We start from the raw sequence: 20,609 nt of genomic DNA, 5'->3' as shown, positions 1-20,609 counted from the left end.
ACCCAGCGCAGCGGCGACCTGCGGGGCTGGGACTGCACGTGGAGGCTCGTAGGGGGTGTTTTAGCTGCTGCTGGGCGCTGTTATCTCCCCGGTCAGGCCGCAGTGTTCGCACATGAGCTTCCTCTTCTCTCCCAGACGTGCCTGCAATTCCCATGAGCGCTCACAGAGGATGCATCTGCCTGCAAAGATGCCAGGCTCGTATTAATGGCATTTGTGTCCCTTTGCGTGGTTATCAGGATGGAAGAAGCTATCTCCATTTCCCAGAGCCTGCCGGCCTGGCACTCGCACAATAAGGGTTTCTCAGCAGGAACCAGCTGTGAAATGCAATGGTAAATTACGCTTTTCTACCTAAATGGGTATTTCTGGATTTCCTGCTGGGGAGCATCCGCTGTGCTTAAGCAATGGTAACTGCTGCGAGCCGGCTGGCCGAGGGGGCTTTGCTGCAAAACCTCCAGACCAGTTATCGCCTCTTCCATGCCAGTATTTTGACAGAAGTGGGGGTCCAGAAGTGGGGGTCCAGAAGCAGAGTCAGATTCCTGCTGCAGAGGAGCTGCTGGGTGAGAGGGGAGTGGCTGTGCCCACGTTGTGCTGGTGGAAGGGGAGATGCGGGTCAGAAAGACCAAAGAATTAAAACCATAAGGTGGCATTTTCAGAAGTCCTAGAGACCTGGCCAGATGCTTGCAGGGGCTGAGTTTGAGCCTGCTTGACAAAGTTCCCACCTGACCTAGGAGCAGCGAGCACAGAACCTGGTTCAGGCAAGTCCCTGAACGTCCTTTCAGAATTCAGGAGGCAGAAAGCAGAGAAGTAACTTCACTGAAAGTGAACATCATCCTTTCCACTAATAAAAAAGCAAGCTGATATTCTGAAGCTAAATATCTGCTCCTGTGTGCTACGTACGCCTGCCCTTAAGGCTGCCTCTGGAGGAGCGTCGGCTCCTGCCCTGCCCTGGCACTGGGCTCTCAGGAGCGCGCTGCTCTAGGGATGTCTTCACTGGCCAGGTACAAGCCAGAAGCAGACTTGAACTTGGATGAAGCCACTTGAAATCGTATCCACGACAAACAGTTTAATGGCATTAAGCTCTTTTCCATTCGAAAAATGCCATTGTGTTTGGGGTGATAACTGGCGGGCGGTTTCCAGGCGAGGGCAGGCACCGGGGCAGAAATCCCGGTGAAGTGTCACGTTACCCGCACGCTCTCCTCCAACGCCTTGTGCTGACACGGCTTCCTCTCCTCTCTTCTCCTCTGGCTCTTGCTGCTTGGAAGAACATCTCAGACCTTGGAGGTGAGCCCTGTCCCCAGGTGCCGAGGTGGCACCGTCAGCTCTGCGCCGCTCCCCGGCTGCTCCTCGCCTCGCGCTGCCACGCCAAGCTGGCGTGGAGCCGGGGAGGATGCTGCTTGCTCCAAAGCTTGCACTGAACATTGGTTGGGAGCAACAGGTTTTGTACTAATTAAAGAGGAATCAATTAGGCTACAAGATATTCAGCCACCTGGTGCTTCTGACTATTTTTTCCTCCTCCTTCTCTTTTTCCTTAATGTGCTGCTGCTGCCTCCAGGGAAGTCATGAAAGAAGCAAGACACGTTCCAGTTTCTTGCTTTCTTTTAGATTAAAAAATGCTGTTTGTGGGGAAATCTGTGCAGACCAACCAATTAAAGCACCGTACATGTCCCTGAGATCTGCAAACAACTATCTTCCGTGCCATCCATCATTCCCTCCAGCCGCCCTCCTGCCTACCCATCTATGCGAGTCACTGATCTACAGCTCTCGGCTCTGTCAGCTGGGTTGTGCTGCGTGAAAAAATAATTCACAGCGAATAAAGAAAAAGCCAAGAAGAAGGTGTAATAGGATCCTGTGGGAGGCACAAAGAAGTCCTACACGCAAGGAAGCCCTTTGGAGACGCGGCTGCGCCAGGCTTTCCCTTGCGAGACAATCCATTAAACAGTCTCTCTGTGCTCAATAGCTCCATAAATAAAAAGGAGCTGAGAGCAGCGGGCTGTCTGTCTCGCTGCCTCCCCAGGCAGCTCCCGAAGTTTGCAGAGCGCTGACCTTGAAGAAAATGGCAGGGTCAGCAGGGAGGCGGCTCGGCTGAGCCCTGAGGCAAGCGCAGCGAGCGCTGCGGATGAAAAGCCGCCCCTGGCTTCCTGCCCTCGGGGTGGTGACGAGCAGCAGGGGAGCTGCGAGCGGGGAGCCCTGTCTGGGGGTGCAGCCCCAGGGGATGCGTTCTGCCCTCGGGCTGATGCTTTTCCCAGCCGAGGGATTGTGAAATCCCTTTGATTTGTCTGAGTGCACAGTAAAGCCCTCTCTCTGCCAAATCAGATTTAATATTAAACACAAAAGGGAGTAGCAAAGGGCAAAAGGGAACTGGACTGGGTGGCAACGTAAAGGTTACAGAAGAGAATATTAATGCCATATATTAGGGAGCTCCTCGGAATCTGGCATTTGGAAGTGTTCATTTATGTCACTGAATCACTCTCTGGGAGCTGCTGCATCAATTCTCAGTGGCCGTGGGGTCCCCTTCATGCTGATCCCCCTCCAAGAAATCTCTGCGAGAGGTGCTGGGCGGCCGCAGCCCAGGGTCCCCCTGTGGTGCTTCAGCCGCCACCCGAGGGACGACAGCTTGATAAGGAGGAGATGACCAGGCTGGAGCAGCATGAGCCATGCCAAGGAGCAACACTGGTGTCTGAAGGCAGCAAAAGGCCAGAGAGCGCTTGGTCGCGGTGGCAGCGGCGGGTCTTCCTGTCCCCGAGCCAAAGGAGCCCCTGGCAATCGTGGTGCGAGGCTGAAGAAGAACACCACAGGGTAAAGTTGCCAAGTGGACACGACGATGGCCATGAACCCACGGCAGATAAGCCTGTGATCATCCAAGAGCTAAAGGCGAAGGCTGTGCTCACGTGGCAGCCCCAGCCACGCAAGGATCAGCCGGCGGCGGTGCCGCGCTCCGTCTCCTGCCTGTTTTCCAAGCAACGCCCTGCCTTTTGTAAGAGCCGGCACAAACCTGCGCTCCTCGCTGCTGCAGCTGTGCTGGGAGTTACTGCTGCGGCTCCTTCCACTGCCGCGGCTCCTTCCACTGCCGCATCTGTGCCATCCACACCTGCCTTCCCACGCCGCGCTTCCCAGCTTGGGACCGAGGACGTTGGCCGCAGGAGCGTGCTGTCCCGTCCCCAGAGCAGAGCAAGCGGCTTGTGGACGGGAGAAGCGGCAGAGTCCCCCCCTTCCCCTCCGCACCGGGAGCTCTGGAGATGAGTAATTGCTGCTGACATCTCTGGAGAGCAGACATGGCAGCTGCCGGGGCTTTATCAAAGCTCAGGTTCACGCCTTTGCTGAACAGCAAGGAGCCTTGGAAGAAAAAGCTTGCACGATGCTCCGCGTAAGCCTGCTGCTTTGCCAGCTGGGAAACAGCCCTGTGGGAGCAGGAGCGGGCTCGGAGGGGTTGAAGCAAAGCAAAGAACGGCAATTCAGCACCTTCCCCCGGTGCCCCAGGCTCAGGATGGGGCAGAATTTCCCATGTTTGAGAAAAAAGAGGCCGAGGGCTGGAGGTGTGAGTGCAACCTCCCTCCGGATGAGCAGGTGTCTGTGCATCTGTCTGACGGAGAGCGCCAGCTGGTCCACGCAGAGCTCGGCGCTGTCCTGTGATGCTGTAACAAGCTAGGAGTAATGCTTCAGGCTGATTAATTGCTAGACACTTGTATAAAAAACGTACCACCAGAAACACACTCCTGGATGGACCCATCAAGTTACCTGCAGTGTGTTTTTAGCTACAAAAAAAAAAAATATATCTGTTGGGGAAAAAAAAAATATTTTGCATGGGAACTGAAGGCACAGGAGCTGCAGTTTTTTCCATGCCAGCTCCCAGCTTCGCATCTGCACCCAGAGAGTGAAAAGCAACGCTGCCTGTTTTGGAGAACGTAGGGGCTGAATCAGCACGATTCCTTGTGCGAGGAACCTGGAGGGCTTGATGGGGGCTCCTGCGAGAAGGCCAGCACCTAACTGCACCTCTCGGATCTGCAGCGCGAGAGCAGAGCTTGCCCCTGGGGTGAAGGGGAGCAGGCACCGGCAAGCCCGGTAACGCAGCAGCGCTCCCAGGGCCACGTTCAATTAAACAATGCAGTCATCTGATTTAGGAGAGTAACAAAATGTCCCCTTCGCAATCGAGCCATCAGCTTTTATCTCCCTGGTAGGAACAGGCTGACTTCAACAGCGAGGAAGCGATATTTCAGAGTGTCTAATAAAGCAGTTTTAAAATGAAGCTCGGCGGAACAATAGCCGTATCCAAGAGCTGGCATTTGAACAGGGAGTCGGGCGGGGGAGCTGTGCTACAATTTATTTCATCTCATTTCATTTCAGAAGAGGGAAGCGAAACAAAGCAGACACCTGAGGCATCTCCAGCCCGTTAGTGCCTTAGCAAATGCTGCCATCGCGCGGGGACGGCGGCTCCGGGAAGCCTCCTGCGGGGCCCTGGGGGAGCCCCCACGGGGCGTGGGGCAGGACGAGCCCCGGCAGCCCCTGCTCTCGCGTGGGATGCTGCTGCCGGGGGAGCGAAGGGGCCCTCCTCAGCCTCCGCCAAGGGCTGGAGGCAGCAGCCTGGAGGCAGCAGCCTCCGCCTCGGCTGCAGCAGCACGTAAAGCGGTGATCCGGTGATCGGCGCCTTATCTCCAGCACAAATTAAGTCCCCAGGCCCATTTCCAGCGAGCGGGAGCCCAGCGTTAGGCGGCTGCGATACGGGGAGGCCGCGGGAGCTCCTGCCAGCACGAAGCAGATAACGCCGCCGTGCTAACGCCGGGCCTCCGGCAGCTCGGCTCGCACAGTCTCAAATCACGTTCCTATGGAAACGAGCTTGGAGGCTGCCCAATTTTCCACAAACGAGGAGAACGGAGAATGAACTCGTATCGATTAAGTGGCTATTTGTCGCATTCGGGGCGCTGCAATTCAAGAGGATGTATGGCTCCGTAACTCCCGCTATAGATTATTTCATGGACAAGGTATATCACATCGACACCACAGCTCGGTAACCCTTCTGCTGTGCCTCAGGAGCTGCAAAAATGAATCAAATTCACTGAGGCTGGGTTAAAGCTTCAGAGCGATCACAGGCAATTAAAAGGGAAAGGAAAAAAAAAAAAAGGAACAGATTGAGGATTTGATGGTTGTGTGCTCTGCACGCTGCAGTCATTCACGCTTCTAATGAGTGGGTGAGAAACGCTGCTTCTCTGGGCTGGTAGCGCCTGACCCCAGTGTCTGCAGGTCTGGGGTGAGTCTCATCCCAGGCAGGGTTTTCTGCACTCCCAAATCCTCCTAGGAATCAAGAGGTGAAAATTTCAGCTGACTGAGGGGGTCCTTTTTTAGAAAATGGGTATTCCTGTTACAGAAAAAAAAAAATAAATAAATGAAAATAAAATTCAGAAATCAGCCTGGGGACCACAAACCCCAAAATCTTCCAGAAAAAAAAAAAATACAAAATCCCAGAATCATTTGAAAAAAAAATAAAAAATAAAAATAAAAAGGAAAGGAAAGGAACCTAAACAACCCTGAACCTGAGCTTCACAAAAACGTCACCAAACATGAGCAATAGCTGAGCCTGACAATTCTGGGGCCTGACTCACAGCTCTTGCGTGCCTGCAGCACTCCCAGGCTCATTTAAATGCCTTCGTGAAGCCGCGGGGAAGCAGCCCCGTGGGTGTGTGATCCCCACCCCGAGCAGCGACCTCGTTGGGCCTAGCAGAAGCTGGGGTCCTCTGAGGAGCTCATCCACGTCCTCGGGTACTCAGATCCCTGGTGGGCAGACGCTTTGAGGGCAGACGCTCGCGGGTGTCCCCCTAAGCCGCTCCCCAGCCCTTCCCTGGGGGCTCCCGGACACACGACCGGGGGCTCCCGCTCTGCCAGCCCCGGAGGTGCCCGCTGTCCCCCTGCGTACACCCCCACCCCCAGGCACACCCCCACGAGTGTGCACACCCACACGCACGCTGCCTGGTGTGCCCGCAGCCTCCGGGACGAGATGTGCAACCTGCTGGCGGGGGGCTCCTGCCTTCCCCCCCCCCCCCCCCCCCACGGGCACCATCGTCGCTGCCGGACGGCGGCTGGCACACGGCCGCGTACGGGGACGAGCTGCTCCGTGCCGGGTGTGATATGGGGGGGCGGGTGCCCGTGAGGGGGAGGCCGTGTGGGGGCCGAGGCTGTCCCCGTGATGGCGGATGGGGGGTGCGGGGCTGGGGGGGGGGGCGGCTTTGGGGTGCTGATTTGGGGATGGGGGAGCCCGGGGGAGGGCGCGGGGGGGCTGCAGGATTTGGGGGGGCCTTGGGGGCAGGAGCCCCACAGGGGTCGGGGAGCCATTGGGGACGGGGGGGGCAGGGGGGGCTGTGGGGCTCGCCACCCCCCGGGCTCGTCCCCCCCCCCGGGGTCGCCCCCCCCCCCCCCGGCCCCGAAGCCCCCACGGCACGCGGACCGTGCGCAGCGCGCATGCGCGACCCAGCGGCGGGGCTGTGGCGCATGCGCCGTGCCGGGCACGTGCGGGCCCAGGCCTGAGGCGGCCGCTCCCGCGGCTCCCCGGGATGAAGCCGCCGCCGCCGCCGCCGCCGCCCCCCGCCGCGAGGTACCCCCGCAGCGCTCCACCCCCCCGGCGGAGCGGCACGGCCGAGCCCTCGGGTGTCGTGCCCGGGCCCCGGCCACGCCGCGGCGATGCGTTGCCCTGCCCGAAAGCGGGCCCTGAAGCGCTGTGCCCTGAAGCAAGATGGCGGCCGCGCGGCCTCGGGGCGCTCCGCGCAGGTGCAGGCGGGGCTCGGCTGCGTCATCACCGTGCGCCCGCCGCGGCGCCAACGGCGGCGGAGGGGGTAAGGGGGCGCGGGGGGAGGGGCTCGGCACCGGGAGTCCCGGGGCTGGGGGGGCTCGGGGAGTTGGGCCGTGCTGCCCCGTGAGCTGCCCGGTACGGCCCGGGGCTCCCCGAGGCCCCGGCCCGCCCCCCCCCCATTCCCCTCCCGGTGTCCCGGAGGCCGCACGCGGCGGACACGGAGCCGTCCCGAGTTCCAAGGGGAATCCCCCCGCGGAGCGGCGGCCGTCAGGGGCCGGGGGTCCCGCAGCCGCCGGTACAACCGGGGGAGCCCCGGTGCTGGCGGCCGGGCCGAGGCTCCCGCCGGGAGCCGCTCCCCGATCGCTGCCCAGCCCCGGGCCCTGCCTGCGGCCCCCCCCCCCCCCGCGTCCTTTCCCCGCCGCCGTCCCGGGCACGGGGCCGAGCCTCGGCGCTGCCCGCCCCCGGCAGGGCGGGGAGGGTGCGGGAACCGAAACCGAAAGGGAGCTCGCGGCCATCTTGCGGGGGTGCCCGGTGGGGCCCGGTGCTGCCTGCGCTCTGCCCGGTCGGGCCTCGTGTGTGCTGCTCTTGCTGACAGAGTAAGTGGCGTGTGCGGGAGCTTATGGACAGGAGCGAGGTAAGAGCCTTCAGCGTGGGGATAAACCTTTAACCCCCCTCTGCCTTCCTGCCAGCCCTGCCTTCAGCGCAGGGCTCGCCTCCCGTGGAGCCCGTGTTGTTCCCGGGGGGTGGAATAAGCCCATGTGGTGGTGCCTGGGTGCAGGCAGGGGTTGTTGACCTCCCTGTTTAAAGAGTGAAGCTCTCGGCGACCTTGGGCCGTACTTGGTTCTGCGCATTTTGCTGTTACTCTGCCGTTTAGGTGACTTTAGGAATGAATTACCCCGCACGCAGCCCACCTCCTTCTCTCCTTTTCACCGTGTAACTGCCAGCTCCTGTGTTTCACCCATCAAAGCTCGCACCACGTGGCTGCAGAACTCTCACAAAGCCCTCTTTACGAAGGAAGGGAACTTTCTTCATGAAGTTAGTTTTCCAAGGAAAGTCTTAGCCACGTAGGTGAAGATAAGTGACTTGGGTGTCACCGAGAAGGAGGTAGGAGGGTATCGGTTGCATGTTTTTATCTGCTCGGTTCACAAGCAGCCGTGGTGGAAGGGCTAGATTTTATCCTGTGCTTGGTTTCTTTTCTTTAAAAAGCGTGTAAAAAGCTTAGACCTATGCCCTGTAGCGCAGGGGGATGGCCCAGCTGTCAGAGATGCGAGTGAAATTGGGGCCGCGGTCCCAAAATACCTTTCATACTGTTAGAAAGCACGCACCTATCCGATTTCTCTGTATGTTATCACTTTACTCCTCTTGCAGTGCGATGCTTTACCTCTGTAGGTCACATCCAGGAGGGAAAGTACATTTAGGGTGTCAGACTTCAGGCCACGAGTCTAAAAACTGCTCTGAGCCCATTGCAGCTCTGTTCTGTCCTGTGTCAGCTGCTTCACCTCCTCGTGCCGCTGTTTCTCTGCACAACAGAGCTGTGATTCTTGCCTCCCTGAGGGCAGCCAAGCGAAAGCTGCTTGTGTTCTGGAGGCGCCTGGTGAGCCTTTGACAGAAGGCGTTGCCAAAAGGCAACCAGCCTCTGCACAGCCGGCTTGAAATTCAGCCCCAAAAGAAGAGAGGGTCGCTCTTTTTTTTAAGCTGTTTTCTCGTGGGTAGCTTCACCTGTGATTCCCAACTGCTGGCTTTTGTGCTGGGCAGACAGAATTTGCCGTTTGTGCCTACGTGAATAATTTAAACTCCGTGGAAAGCAGGGAGGCTTGGCAAGGCGAGGATGCCTCGGGTGTCTCGGGAGCAGGGAGGCTGTTCGGACTGACTTTCTGGGAGCCTGTAACTGTGTAACTGGGTTCTGAAGTCCTGTTTTTCCCCCTCCTAGCAGGTTCCTGTTCAGGACTGGAGAACGCCGAGCGACCCACGGCTTCTCTTCTACCGCTGCGAAGGCAGCCCGGTTCCCCCTCGCGCTCCAGCAGTGCGCTATGAACAGAGGCACCACTCGAGGCAAAGGCTCGTATTTTACCGGTTCAAGACCTAACTACTCCAGCACTAATCCAGGTTTCTTTCACCGCCCCCATACCCCACAGGAAGCTAACCCGGACGCCTTTTCACGACAGCAGTTCCTAGAAGGGCAGGGCAGCGAAGTCTGTTTAATTCAGGAGCTGCAATCGTACAAGGAACCGCGCGCCGGAGGCTGGCAGGCTGTGGCACCGGCTCCTGCAGGGAGATGGCAAGCCAGGCGCAGCAGAGCGGGATGCTATAGGTTCTCCAACAAGTGCCTGCGGGTGGAAACTTCATCGCATTGTCACCCTCCTCAGTACCACAGTCAGGAGAACCAGGAGAGAGATTCTGACACCATAAGTCTGAATTTCCAGCGACTGTCTCTTACTGGGCAGAACCATGAACAGGAGATTCTGAATATCTTCAGGCAGCTTGGGGTGGGGAAGACTTGTACAGTTTATGATCTTGCACGGAAGCTTAAAACTCGAAAGAAAGAAGTCAATCGTATTTTGTACAAGCTCCTCAAAGAAGGCAAACTGCACAAAGGTGAAGAGACCCCGCCACTGTGGAGGATTGCCAGCCCAAGCGCGGGGAGAGAAAGAAACCCTCCGGAGCACGGGGGGGGCAGCACGGCCTCAGCTTCTGAGAGCACAGGGGAGAGGAGCGCGGCCGGCTCGAGAGACATCAGCCCCACGATGGCTGAGACAAAGGACAAAATCTGCAACTACTTGTTCAGAGTGGCAGAAACGACGGCGCTCAACCTTGCCAAAAACATTGGCTTTTCGAAGGCCAAGGACGTTAACGCCTTTCTCAGCGCTCTGGAGAAGCTGGGCGATGTCCACAAGGAAAACTCGAACCCTCCGCGGTGGTCCCTGACGGACAGGAAACGCGAGCGGATGCAGATGCGGCTGAAGGGCAGCGCAGCGACCAGAAGAGCAGACCCCACACCTGGGTCGAGTTTGCCATCTTCCTCCGTTCCTCCAGATCCCCGGGAGATGACCGTGGCTGTAGCTTCGCCGGCGGCAGGATCGAGTATAGAGAACGGACAGCAGCCTCTGGGACAGACTGGTCAGAGCAGTGACAGTGACACAGAAGCAGCCGTGCCTGAGGACACCAAGCCCGTCTTTTCTAGCTTCAGTACCTACGACAGCTCTGAAAATGGCAGGTGGGCTTCGGATGACATCCCAGACAATCTGAACACTATCAACAAGCAGCCTGAGGAGTCGGAGTCCATCATGAACTCCCAGGCTTCCCCGAGTTACGCCGCCCAGTTTGACGCTGGTTTCCCGTGTACGCCTGTCGAGAAACTAATCGCTTGTCAGGAGAAGAACCCAGTGAGTGGCCTTACCGAATATTCCCAGTACACCTCCCAGCACTGTGAGTTTGAAATGCTGGAGCAGAGCGGGCCCTCTCACGAGCCACGGTAAGAAGATCTCCTAGCTTCCCTGAGCTCTTTGTTTAAACTAACCTGAACCAACTTCACCTCAGCCTTGTCCTGAAGGGCCTGCTCATTAATGTTTACTTCATTTGGGACTGATTAGCCTAGCTGATTCCTTGTAGCAGCTTAAAAAAAACCAACAAAACGCTAAAATTTAACCCCAGGCAGCCTGGATTTCATCGCTTTCAGATCACAGAGAGTAAAACTGGCATTTCGGGGGTACCTCTAACTTATCCAAAGGCAGTCGAGATGTTCTCTCTGTGGAAGTGGTATAAAGGGAGCCCCAAACAAAGCCCTTGGGCGTGGATATCTCGGGTTAGATGAGGTGAACCCGCTCGGAACATCCCTGTGGTGCAGCAGGTCAGAGTGGATGCCGTGCGAGCAGAGCGTGGCGTGACGCTACGGTTCGTGGAGTCAGTTTCTGGAGTCCTGCCTCCACTTGCTAAATTGTGGCTGTTCCTGAGCACCAGTGAGACGGTGAAAAGTACGTATGTGCCACGCTGGGGTATGTCAATAGACTCGCTAGACAGGAAAATTGGCCTAATTTCTAAAGACAGAGTCCCAGGCTTTTTTTGTAAGGGGTGATCTGAATGGATTCAGCCTCACAACCCATCTCCAGATCCCACTTGACCCCTTTTTTCTGGAAGCAGGTTTCCTCTGCACGGGGCTGGAGGCCAGGAGAAAAGCCGTGTAGCGCTCACAAGGAGGAGGGAGACAAAAACACGGAAGGCAAGGGGTTTACGTGCGGCAGCACCTCTCTGAGGTGGTGTGAATGCACTGCGTGGTTCACGAGCACTTTGGGTAGTCAGGGAAAACACCGGAGGGACAGATGACCCGGAATGACCAGGTGCAGATGGAACTGCAGGCTGCTTTTAAGCTTCCTCCGTGTGCAGGAGACGTAACTGAGCTGTTATTTGCATACAGCCGTTGCACTTCTCGGGCTTGGCAACTGTGGAACGAGACAATTCATCCTTTACTTTCAGAACGAAATCTAGAGCTGCTGTAGGTCTCGTGAACAGCTCTGGAAATGCTATGAAGCAAGGCCCAGATGCAGAGCTCTTGGCATCCCTGATATTTTTGTCCTTTCTGCACGTGGCAGCTAGCTGTTCCTTCTCACTTGAATCCCGAGGGGAACTGCTTGCTGTGAGAATACCGTGGGTTTGCCTCTTGGTTTACCTTGCTTGTTTTTTTTTTTTTCTTTCAAAGATTTAAGTTCCAGGCAGTGATCAGCGGGCGCCGATTCCCACCAGCAGAAGCAGGGAGCAAAAAGCTTGCTAAGCAGGAGGCAGCAGCTAATGCTATGAAGGTCCTGATGCAAGAAGCAGAGAACGGAAGGCCCGATGGAATTAAATGTGAAGAGCCGTTTCCATCCAACAGTTCTGAATCAGAACTGGTGAGTCTTGTCTTCTATTTGTAAGTCTGGTCAAACAGTGCTTGGTCTGAAATTGGTTTCTTGCCGTAGCCTTTGCATGCGGAGCCAGAGTCCTCGTCTGCGCCAGCTCAACTGAACATGCTTCCCGGGAAGCACCCCATCAGCATATTAATGGAATACGGACAAAAATCAGGGAACACGATTGAATTCCAGCTGCTCTCTCAGGATGGCCCACCTCACGATCCTAGGTATGGCATGTCGTTGTCAGCTCTGGGGAGGATAGAAACCCTTTCTTTAATATCCTTGCTGTTCAGCATGCTACCCACGTTCCCGTGGTCATCGCTGACCTAGCTGAGTGCTTCTCTTATCCCAGGAGTCTGGGAACGGCTTCTCCAAGACATCTGCCTCCAGAAAGAGACCAAAAGTAATGCCTTTTCTCAGAGAAAAAGGGTGCTGTTTGTTCTACCAAACCAGGAGCAGCTTCTAGTCTTGTACTGTACCTGGTAGTGCCGGACTGGCATTTTGAACTGTTTGAGGCCATCGTGGTAGACTTAAATAAGAGAGAACGCAGAAGGATTTAATTTGAACTGGGAGAAGGGGATAATAAACAGACTGCAACATCTATGCTTAACACTCTCCGTATGCTATAATGTCCTGTCAGGTTCAGCTACTGTGTGAAAATGGGTGACCAAATTTTCCCTGCTGTGGTAGGAAACAGCAAGAAGGGAGCAAAGCAAATGGCAGCAGAAGTTGCCATGAAGATTCTTTCTGGAGAGCCTGTGCCACGTGTCTCACCGGAACAGGTACAAAGAGCTTCTTTATGAGACCCAAGTGTTTTGTTTGTCCTATTTCCCCTATGTTTTGTATTCCATTGGATTTCACCCCACAAAGTCATGTTCTGGCTCTAGCAGAGGTTTGCTTTGTCCTGCAGTAATACCAGCTGTTCTGTATTTAACAGCCTTCTCCTGTCTAACTCTGCTCTAGCCTGTCGTGACGCCCCAGGGTGAGCAGTCCACGCGCGGCTGTGGAGCACAGGTCATCGCTCCGGATGAATCCAAGGCAGCAAAAGCGAAGGGTGTTGGGGAGCTCATCAAATACCTGAACGTCAACCCTGTCAGCGGCCTGCTGGAGTACGCCCGCTCTAATGGCTTTGCTGCAGAGTTCAAACTCATTGACCAGTCAGGACCTCCCCACGACCCAAAGTAAGTAGCTGCATCCCTCCGGGAGGAAACTGTGCGTTTTTGCTGTTGTGTTCTCTATCCGTTCTTCAGGACAAAGTTCCTGATGCAGTTAAAGGTGGCAACAGGCCGTGCTGCTGCCTCCGCCAAACCTCGTGTCCAGACAACGATAAGCTACCTCCTCTCTGCTCTTTTCTACACTGAGATATAAAAGCAGACTGAAATCCAGGGGTCTCTGAGGTGTTCTCAGAAGTGCACTGCTGTCTTTACAGGTTCGTCTATCAGGCGAAGGTTGGAGGCCGCTGGTTCCCAGCTGTAACTGCACACAGTAAAAAACAGGGCAAGCAGGAGGCAGCTGACGCAGCGCTCCGAGTCCTGATCGGGGAAACGGAGAAGGCTGAGCGCATGGAGGGAATCAACATCACAGAGGTAACATCCTCTTCCTCCAAGGCTGGAGCTGCTTTTCTAGCCCTGCCTGTCCTGTGCTGTTCAGTCCAGCAGAAAAATGCCTTCAAGAGCAACTGTGAGATCGTTGTTCTCTGAAGGTGTAGATAAGCTGATGCTCTCCTAAAATGGGTTAGATGTTTCCTCAGGGCATAGACGTTCTCTTCCCTCATGATGGTGCCTGCTGTAGGGCTACATTATCCTCAGATACTTCCACAAGCTGCTGAAATATGCTCCTGTGGTGGAGCAGGAACGTGCTCATTTTTGTTCTGTGGTTAAAATAATTCCATTCTGCATTCCTTCATAGTACACTAAAAATTATGTCAGCTCAGAAAGTCGTGTATCAGATAAGAACAAAGCCCTGTTTGTGTCAGGACGGCTGTCCCAAACCTGTGCTTCTTTAAATCACACTTGAGTTTTGTGGTGTCTTAAAAGCTGCATTCCCAGCTGCACAGCTGAGTGTAGCAGCTGTGTCTGTAAATAGAAAATCCATCAGGGACGATGTGGCAGTCAGCAGTGCTAGAGGAGGCAAGTGCCTGTTTGAGACGGGGTGACTGTGCAGTCTCCCAACAGGCAGCCAGAGAAGGAATTCCTGCGAAACCAGTAACAGATTTCCTTGGCTGAGTCTCTGGGAACGGGCAAGATTGGTTTTGTTCCTTTGCAGTGGGGTTCCCCCGGCAATCCCAGGAGGCCGCTCCTCAGCCCGTTTAGCTCGCTGCCAGGAGGACAGCTTGCCGCTGTCTGTTGATGATGCGCTTAAAGCGGAGCTCAGCGCATCGGAGAGTATTTCCCCAGAAATAACCAAAAGAACCTCACCCACCCCTTGATACTCTCCGTGTGCTCAGCCCAAAATTGCATTCCCTATGGTCTGTGTTTTCTGTCTTCCTGCCTTCTGCTTGGATAGCTGTGTTTCAGGCTAGCTGCTGCTGCTCGAGCTGTTTTGTTCACTGACCTGTTTGTGGTCTCTTAGCAATCCTGGTCTGCGTCCCCGTTCCAGCTCCCTGTAAGTGGCAGTACCCTCCACGATCAGCTGGCCATGCTGAGCCACCAGCGCTTCAATGCCCTCACTGCTCGCATCCAGCACAGCCTGCTTGGGCGGAAGATCCTGGCTGCCATCATCATGCGGAGGGGAAACAACGACCTGGGAGTTGTGGTCAGCATCGGAACAGGTATGGACAGCTTCTTCCAGCATGAGCTGATCTCTGAACCCCCTGCTCTTCCCTGTCAGCTATGACTAGGGAATTGCTGTAGGTTTCTTCAGAGAGGGCAAGAAATGCTGCCGGGGCTTGCGTAGTGTCACAAGTGATTTAGTTAGAGAGAGAGAACAAAGTGATTGTGCCTTCAGCTGTATTGCTCTTAATCTTTGCTTGCATTGCTCTGTGCTAGTCTGTGCGCATCCATCAGAGCGTGGATTCCTGCGTTGTATAGCACAAGATCCCCCAGTTTTTCACAGCTTTGTGTACCTTCGTCCCCTTTCTAGTTAGCTGCAATGCTTCCACCCAGAGTGGTTGGTTGAAAAGCGCAGAGGGTTTTGAAGGGACACTGCCTTAAAACTGTGGCAATTTAAGCTTTCACTATTCCTAAAGTAGCGTGTACTTTGTCCCTTATTTTCCTAACTGCCTGGATCAGGATAATGATCTAATAGTCAGGGTGCTGCTACTCAGAAGCCCGGAGAAGTAAAACTTCAGGTGAGATAAAACCTTCAAAACCCTCCCTTCTTCTGTGAAGCTGTGTGTTGACTTTGTGACGTGTTTTCTTTTGTGAAGCTGTGTGTTGACTTTGTGACGTGTCTTCTTTTTTTTTTTTTCAGGTAATCGATGTGTGAAAGGAGAAGAACTGAGCTTGAAGGGGGAGACTGTGAATGACTGTCATGCGGAAATCATTTCTCGAAGAGGTTTTGTGAGGTGAGACAAGGGGAAACCCAAAGGAGAGGAAGAGGTGCCTGCCAAAAGGTGCTCACCCCATCCTAAAGGGATGTAGCCGTGATGGTTCCTTCGGAGGTAGCTGTGATCCTTTAACGCCGCTGTTTACCCATGTGTTGTTAAACAGAGGGATATTATTTCTGATAAGAAAGGGCCATGCCTGAATGGTCCCAAATTAGTACCAAACTGGAAACCTGCCAAGAGCCCAAGGGCCGCTTTGGACGTACTTAAAATGAAGCATCCTGCAGAGGCTGCTTGGCCAGCACACAAAACGTGGTCTCAGTCTGAGCCCAGCTTTCTATCAGAGGCAGAGTGCCGGGGAATCTGCCCGCCAGATCCTGCTGCAGCCTTTCTGGGCCCAGGTGTAGAAAGCTTCAGGAAAATTTGTCAAACATGTTCGTGTTGAGAAGTGGGAAATCCTTTTCCATTAGTTGGGAGGGGCTTTCCCCAAACCAAACAGTGCAATTGTTCTCGTCTTTGTATAAACATTCAGCATGGCGCTTTTTCTTTTCTTAAACTGAAGTGAGATGCAGTTGGGCAAGCCTTTTATAGTTGTCTGCCCTTCCAGGTACGAACCGTGAAGCCAGCTGGTTTTGTAAAGCCTTTGTCTGCTGCTGTTAGGATCTGTCTTCCTCAGCGCTGGAAGGTGTTGAGGGCTGCTCCCCAGCAAGCTGTAAAATCAGAGCGTTGCGCTCTTGCTTACTGTCTGTCTCTGCTATTAATCTTGACAGCCGTGGCTGCTGGGCTGCTTTGGCACAGCAAAGCCTGTCAGAGATGAGAATGGTGAGCTCCACCTCTCCTTGCAAAGTGCCTGCACAGGTTTTATTTGAGGAATCTCTGTGAAGCCGCAGTTTTTCTTTAGTCCTTGACAGCATGTTGGAGACCTCAAGGTTTTTTCTCTGTTCCCAGACAGAAGCAGCCATAAAAGACCCAGTCGCTATAAATGGATCGTGGGGTTGTGCTAACAATTCTGCTTGTGTTCAGCTGCCTTTGGGGCCGTTTACTGTTAATGTGAACTTGGTGCTGACTGAAGGTGCTAGGTTACCAACCTTGAAGTCGTCTTCACGCTTGGATCAGATGCACGCAAGCAACAGAGCAGAGCCAGCCAGGCTCCTTTCCCTCCCCTTCCAGTGCTTCCGTCTGCTTACCTGACAGAATACTTATTTTCTACTACATGTCTTCTGCATTGCAAGAAATCTGCTTTATTTCATGCCTTGTCTGGAGTGTCAAATGCTGTAGGTTGGCTTCCAGGTATTCCCCGCCATGACTCCTGGTCTTTGCTCTCGTGTGTGGCAGGATGAGGAGCAGCGTCCTCAGTTTGTGGCAGTGGTTGGACTGAGGTACTCCTTGTTAGAGGAGCAAAGCAGCCTTTTGATGGTATGCCGCTGTTATTTTCAGGTTTCTCTATAGTGAGCTGATGAAGTATGACCCGTCTAATCCTTCTTCTGCAAAAGAGAGCATTTTTGAGCCAGCGGGGAAGAAGAGACTCAAAATAAAGAGCAATGTCACCTTTCACCTCTATGTCAGGTCTGTATGGGGTTGTACAGGCAATGACCTGTGTTGCTGCTGCACCGCTGGCCTCGGCAGCTTTCTGCAACGTGGTTCTAACCTGGGGAGCATTTCTTTTCTAGCACAGCGCCTTGTGGGGACGGGGCACTCTTTGATAAATCCTGCAGCGATCAGGCAAGCGTGGTGGGGCAAGCCCAGCATCAGCCTCTCTTTGAGAACCCCAAGCAAGGCAAGCTGCGGACCAAGGTGGAGAACGGTGAGTGTGTTTGCTCCCTGCATGGCGGAGCCAGGCTGACTTCAGAGATCGTTCAGTGCCTGTGTGTAGAAGATAACTTCCTGTACAGCTGTTGATGGGGTTTTGAGGTTTATTGAATATCTGACTCTACAGAAAATCTTTCTTCTTTGCTTGTGCAGGGGAAGGTACCATTCCTGTGAAGTCGAGTGACATTGTGCCAACTTGGGATGGGATCCAGCATGGGGAGAGGCTGCGCACCATGTCCTGCAGTGACAAAATCTTACGCTGGAATGTACTCGGTTTGCAAGGAGCGTTGCTGTCACACTTCATAGAGCCAGTTTATCTCAGCTCTGTTACGCTTGGTATGAGACCCACCGGTTCTTTCTGGGTTGGGGGACAGCTGTGCTGCCCTGCTGCTTAGAAATGGGCTGCACTGACAAATAACCTCCGTCCCACAGGGGTGGAAAAGCTCGTTTGTGGAGGCTGTAGGAGTAACAGACTGAAACATCATTCTTGGCAGAGCTGTTCTGTTTTGAAGCATAAAGGGAGTTTGTGGATTTTATGTAGTAGGTGGAGTGAGTTTTTCTCCAGGGTTCTCGATTTTTAGAAGGCACATGTGATCTAGGAGGGTGAGACAAAAATTGCCTGGATGTGTCTGGTGATAAATGTTGCAGTCTATAAATCTTCGTCTTACACATCTAGGGGACGTGTAGCAATGAGGAGGTCACTCTTGCTGACCCCTGTGGCTGCCAGCTCTCTGTAGGTTGTGGGAAGTGCTGTGGTTCTCAGTGTTTGCCTTGTCTGCTACCTGTGCAGTTTCCCGTTTCCTAATGCCTTCACGTGTTATCTTCACAGGTTACTTGTACAGCCAGGGCCATTTGACGCGTGCAATCTGCTGCCGCATGGTGCGAGATGGGGACGTGCTGCAGAAGAAGCTCCAGGCTCCGTATCACATCAACCACCCTGAGGTACTGTGGCCCTGACACCTCTTTATTTCCCTCCTGTCTTCCACCTCTGCCCGTGGGCTTGGACCTCACTGAGGCCCCTGCAGGGGTGTCACCTGGCAGAGTGCCTGCAGCCAGGGTCAGGAGGCTAGTGACCAGTAAACCAGCCCTCTTCGCGTTGTTCCCCCAGTGTCTGTGGGTTACTGGGAGAAAGGAGACCAAGGGTTGCCCCTGTAGCCTTCAGCTTGGTAAGAACCTAGCACGTGGGACAAGCTGAGCCCCTCTCTACAGGGAACAGAAACGCCTCAGATTTTGCTTGTCCCAGATGAGATCAGCCCTAGCGCGATCACTTCCCAAAAGGAACAGCAGCGGGGTAGCTGGGATTTTAACACCTCACGAAACCCTCCTTTACCTCTGACAATGCAGGTTGGGCGAGTCAGCGTATACGACTCTGCAAGGCAGACGGGCAAGACGAAGGAGTCTTCGGTGAACTGGTGTCTTGCTGATGAAAGCGAAGTTGAAGTCTTGGATGGCACAAAAGGGAAAGTAGATGGGTAAGAGGAGCATTTCCTGCTGATTTTCTGTTTGGGGAGAGAGGGGCAGCCATGAAGAACCAGTATGCTCCGGGCAGTTACAGTATCATGTGTGGGGAGAAGAATTTCGAACCGATTCGAGCCAGTGTTCTTGAAGCAGAACAAACACTGCCCAGCCCAGGCCCTACACCAGTCTCACTGAGCCAGATCTTGCAGGCATCCGATTGTGAGGTTGTTCCCTGTGTCCCCTGCTCCTGCTTCTCTCCCTGTCATGTCTTTCATGGCTGCCTTTTTCTCTCAGACCGAAGCTGGAGGTGTCTCGTGTGTCGAAGAGGAAAACGTTTGCCCTGTTCCAGCAGTTATGTGCCAAGAACAACTGCAAAGACCTGCAGAAGCTCTTGGTGTACTCAGAAGCTAAGGAGGCAGCCACGTCGTACCAAGAAACTAAGCAGTGCTTCTTCAGCGTGCTGGAAGAGATGGGCTATGGCAGTTGGATCCGCAAACCCCAAGAGGAAGATAATTTCTCTTTCCTTGATGCATAACGAGATTCCCTGTGGGTGTGTGGCTGAGTGCGCAGGTGGGAGCATGGGTGTATGCGTCCATCCTTCGCCACCACCTTTTTGGAATGGAGTCGGTAGTATGCAGCAGTTTCCCCTGTAGGCCTGGCTGCCTTCTCTTCGCTCCTGTTACTCTGAGATCCTGCCCTTTCTCTTTTAAAACATGCATGAAAATTGTTGTATTTTTTTTTAAGCTGGGGCAGGCTCAGTCTCTATTTGCTTTTATGTTCACATCTTCTCTTTTTTAAAAGAAGGCACAAGAAACCAGAGGAATTCTTGGACTGCAAACCTGGAGCACTACACTGTGCACTGCAGCTCCCTCTGGCAGCTTTTGAGGCAAATTCTCTCTTTTGAGGAAGCTGGCTGGTTTCATGTCTCTTGTTCTCTCTGGATGGTGACTGGCAGCCCGTCTGGGCTGGGACACAAACTGATCTCTGCAGGACGGCCAGCACAACATTCCCTGTTTAATAAATTTTCTGTATTGTTAACTGGTTCTGTTCCACGGCTGTGTGAATTGCTGCAGGTTGTAAAAGGGGATCCCTGGGTAGAGCTTGAGGGCTTTTTTGGAGGGGGGAAGGGGCTATGTGAAAAGGAATCTTCTGCACAAACTCTGGCAGGTGTGAGTTTAACCAAGAGGTTTTGGGGCTGGGGCCCCTTCTGGTCTGCGTGCCCCCTCTGTTATCCTGCTGGCAGCTCTGGGTGCTGTGGCTGGGGGACAGGGGCTCCTCCCCCCCTTGGGCTCTCACTGGGTCGTGTGGGTCTCTGCTCCCTCTGTCCTCCTGGCCTGTGCTCCCCCAGAACTGCACCCCAAAGGTGAGGCAAAGCATGACAAACCCCCTGCCCGCTGCGTTAAGTGGGGCTCTTGCCCCGTACGTACCACGGAGCACCCTGAGAGGAGGGGGTTGAAGAGCACTGACTCCAGCAGCCGGGGGTTTCTCTGGCTGGGTGAAACGTCTGGGTTTTAAATCCTTTCTGGGGCGCGGCTTCCCCCAGAGCTACGCGCTGCTGGTCACTGTCTGCTCCTTGCTCCCTGGCTGCACAGAGGATAAGTGGTATTTATAGAAAACACTCAATTTAAAATGTTCCCCCATGAGGCCAATTCCTGCCTGCAAGTGCCAGCCCGGGAAGCGCTGCTGCAGCAGGATCAGCTGGGGCGGCTGTCCCCGTGCTGCGACCCTCGGCCTCGAACTCTGCACGATTTAAAATAAAATGAAAATAAAGCACGACTGCAGCTCGTCTCAGGGCTGCTCTTGGTTTCAGTGGGCTGAGCCTGGGTTGTTGCAGGGGATGGTGGCACCACTGCCGCGCTCGCTGCCCTCTCCATGCCTCCAGGTCGGACCTAAAAATAGCGTCCTGCTGCCAGTGCACTCACCGTGGGGAGCCGGAGCAGCCTCAGCCTCCTCCCGGTGCTGCTGCATCAGCGCAGCCCCAGGGAGCCCCGAGGGGTGCAGGGCTCGGGCCCCTCACCCTGGTTTGGGCAGCGCCAGGGGAGATGCTGGGAGCACCCAGTGCTAAAATGGGGACGTGGGAAGGAGTCAGACGCTTCCCCAGGAGCTGTTTTCACACCACTACGCTCCAACCCTTGGCAATTTTGGTTTTCTTCTTCCAGCGCGTCATCCCCCCCAGCCTCTTACCTGGCTTGGGGGGGGGGAG

General features: G+C 54.7%; 1 protein-coding gene and 1 long non-coding RNA gene across 7 annotated transcripts; one reads left to right on the top strand and one right to left on the bottom strand.

The window, feature by feature from the left end:
* Positions 1 to 1,281: 1,281 nt before the first annotated feature.
* Positions 1,282 to 6,189, bottom strand: LOC308183844. The gene is made up of 2 exons (XR_013942512.1): positions 5,944 to 6,189; positions 1,282 to 5,350 (listed from the first exon to the last, which is right to left on the bottom strand). It is a non-coding gene; the product is annotated as an uncharacterized lncRNA (long non-coding RNA).
* A 300-nt stretch (positions 6,190 to 6,489) lies between these two features.
* Positions 6,490 to 19,444, top strand: ADAR (adenosine deaminase RNA specific). Of its 6 annotated transcripts, none has more exons than XM_080570319.1 (15): positions 6,490 to 6,818; positions 8,706 to 10,247; positions 11,469 to 11,655; positions 11,725 to 11,882; positions 12,296 to 12,437; positions 12,619 to 12,836; positions 13,085 to 13,241; positions 14,227 to 14,425; positions 15,067 to 15,160; positions 16,577 to 16,705; positions 16,810 to 16,943; positions 17,102 to 17,284; positions 17,778 to 17,890; positions 18,293 to 18,420; positions 18,701 to 19,444. In XM_080570319.1, exons 1-15 carry the CDS (start codon positions 6,667 to 6,669, stop codon positions 18,939 to 18,941), a joined length of 3,777 nt encoding a protein of 1,258 aa, XP_080426445.1. In that variant the 5' UTR covers positions 6,490 to 6,666; the 3' UTR covers positions 18,942 to 19,444. The 6 variants fall into 6 exon arrangements, with proteins under 6 accessions (XP_080426445.1, XP_080426448.1, XP_080426447.1 ...); XM_080570322.1 differs by having other exon boundaries at positions 6,494 to 6,818; positions 8,709 to 10,247; positions 14,254 to 14,425; XM_080570321.1 differs by having other exon boundaries at positions 6,494 to 6,818; positions 14,254 to 14,425.
* The last annotated feature ends 1,165 nt before the right edge of the window (positions 19,445 to 20,609 follow it).

The sequence above is a fragment of the Anser brachyrhynchus genome, assembly GCF_964034855.1.
Source record: "Anser brachyrhynchus genome assembly, chromosome: 28".
Lineage (NCBI taxonomy): Eukaryota > Metazoa > Chordata > Aves > Anseriformes > Anatidae > Anser > Anser brachyrhynchus.
The sequence above is the reverse complement of the archived record's forward strand: the minus strand, read 5'-3'. Positions and strand labels throughout refer to the sequence as shown.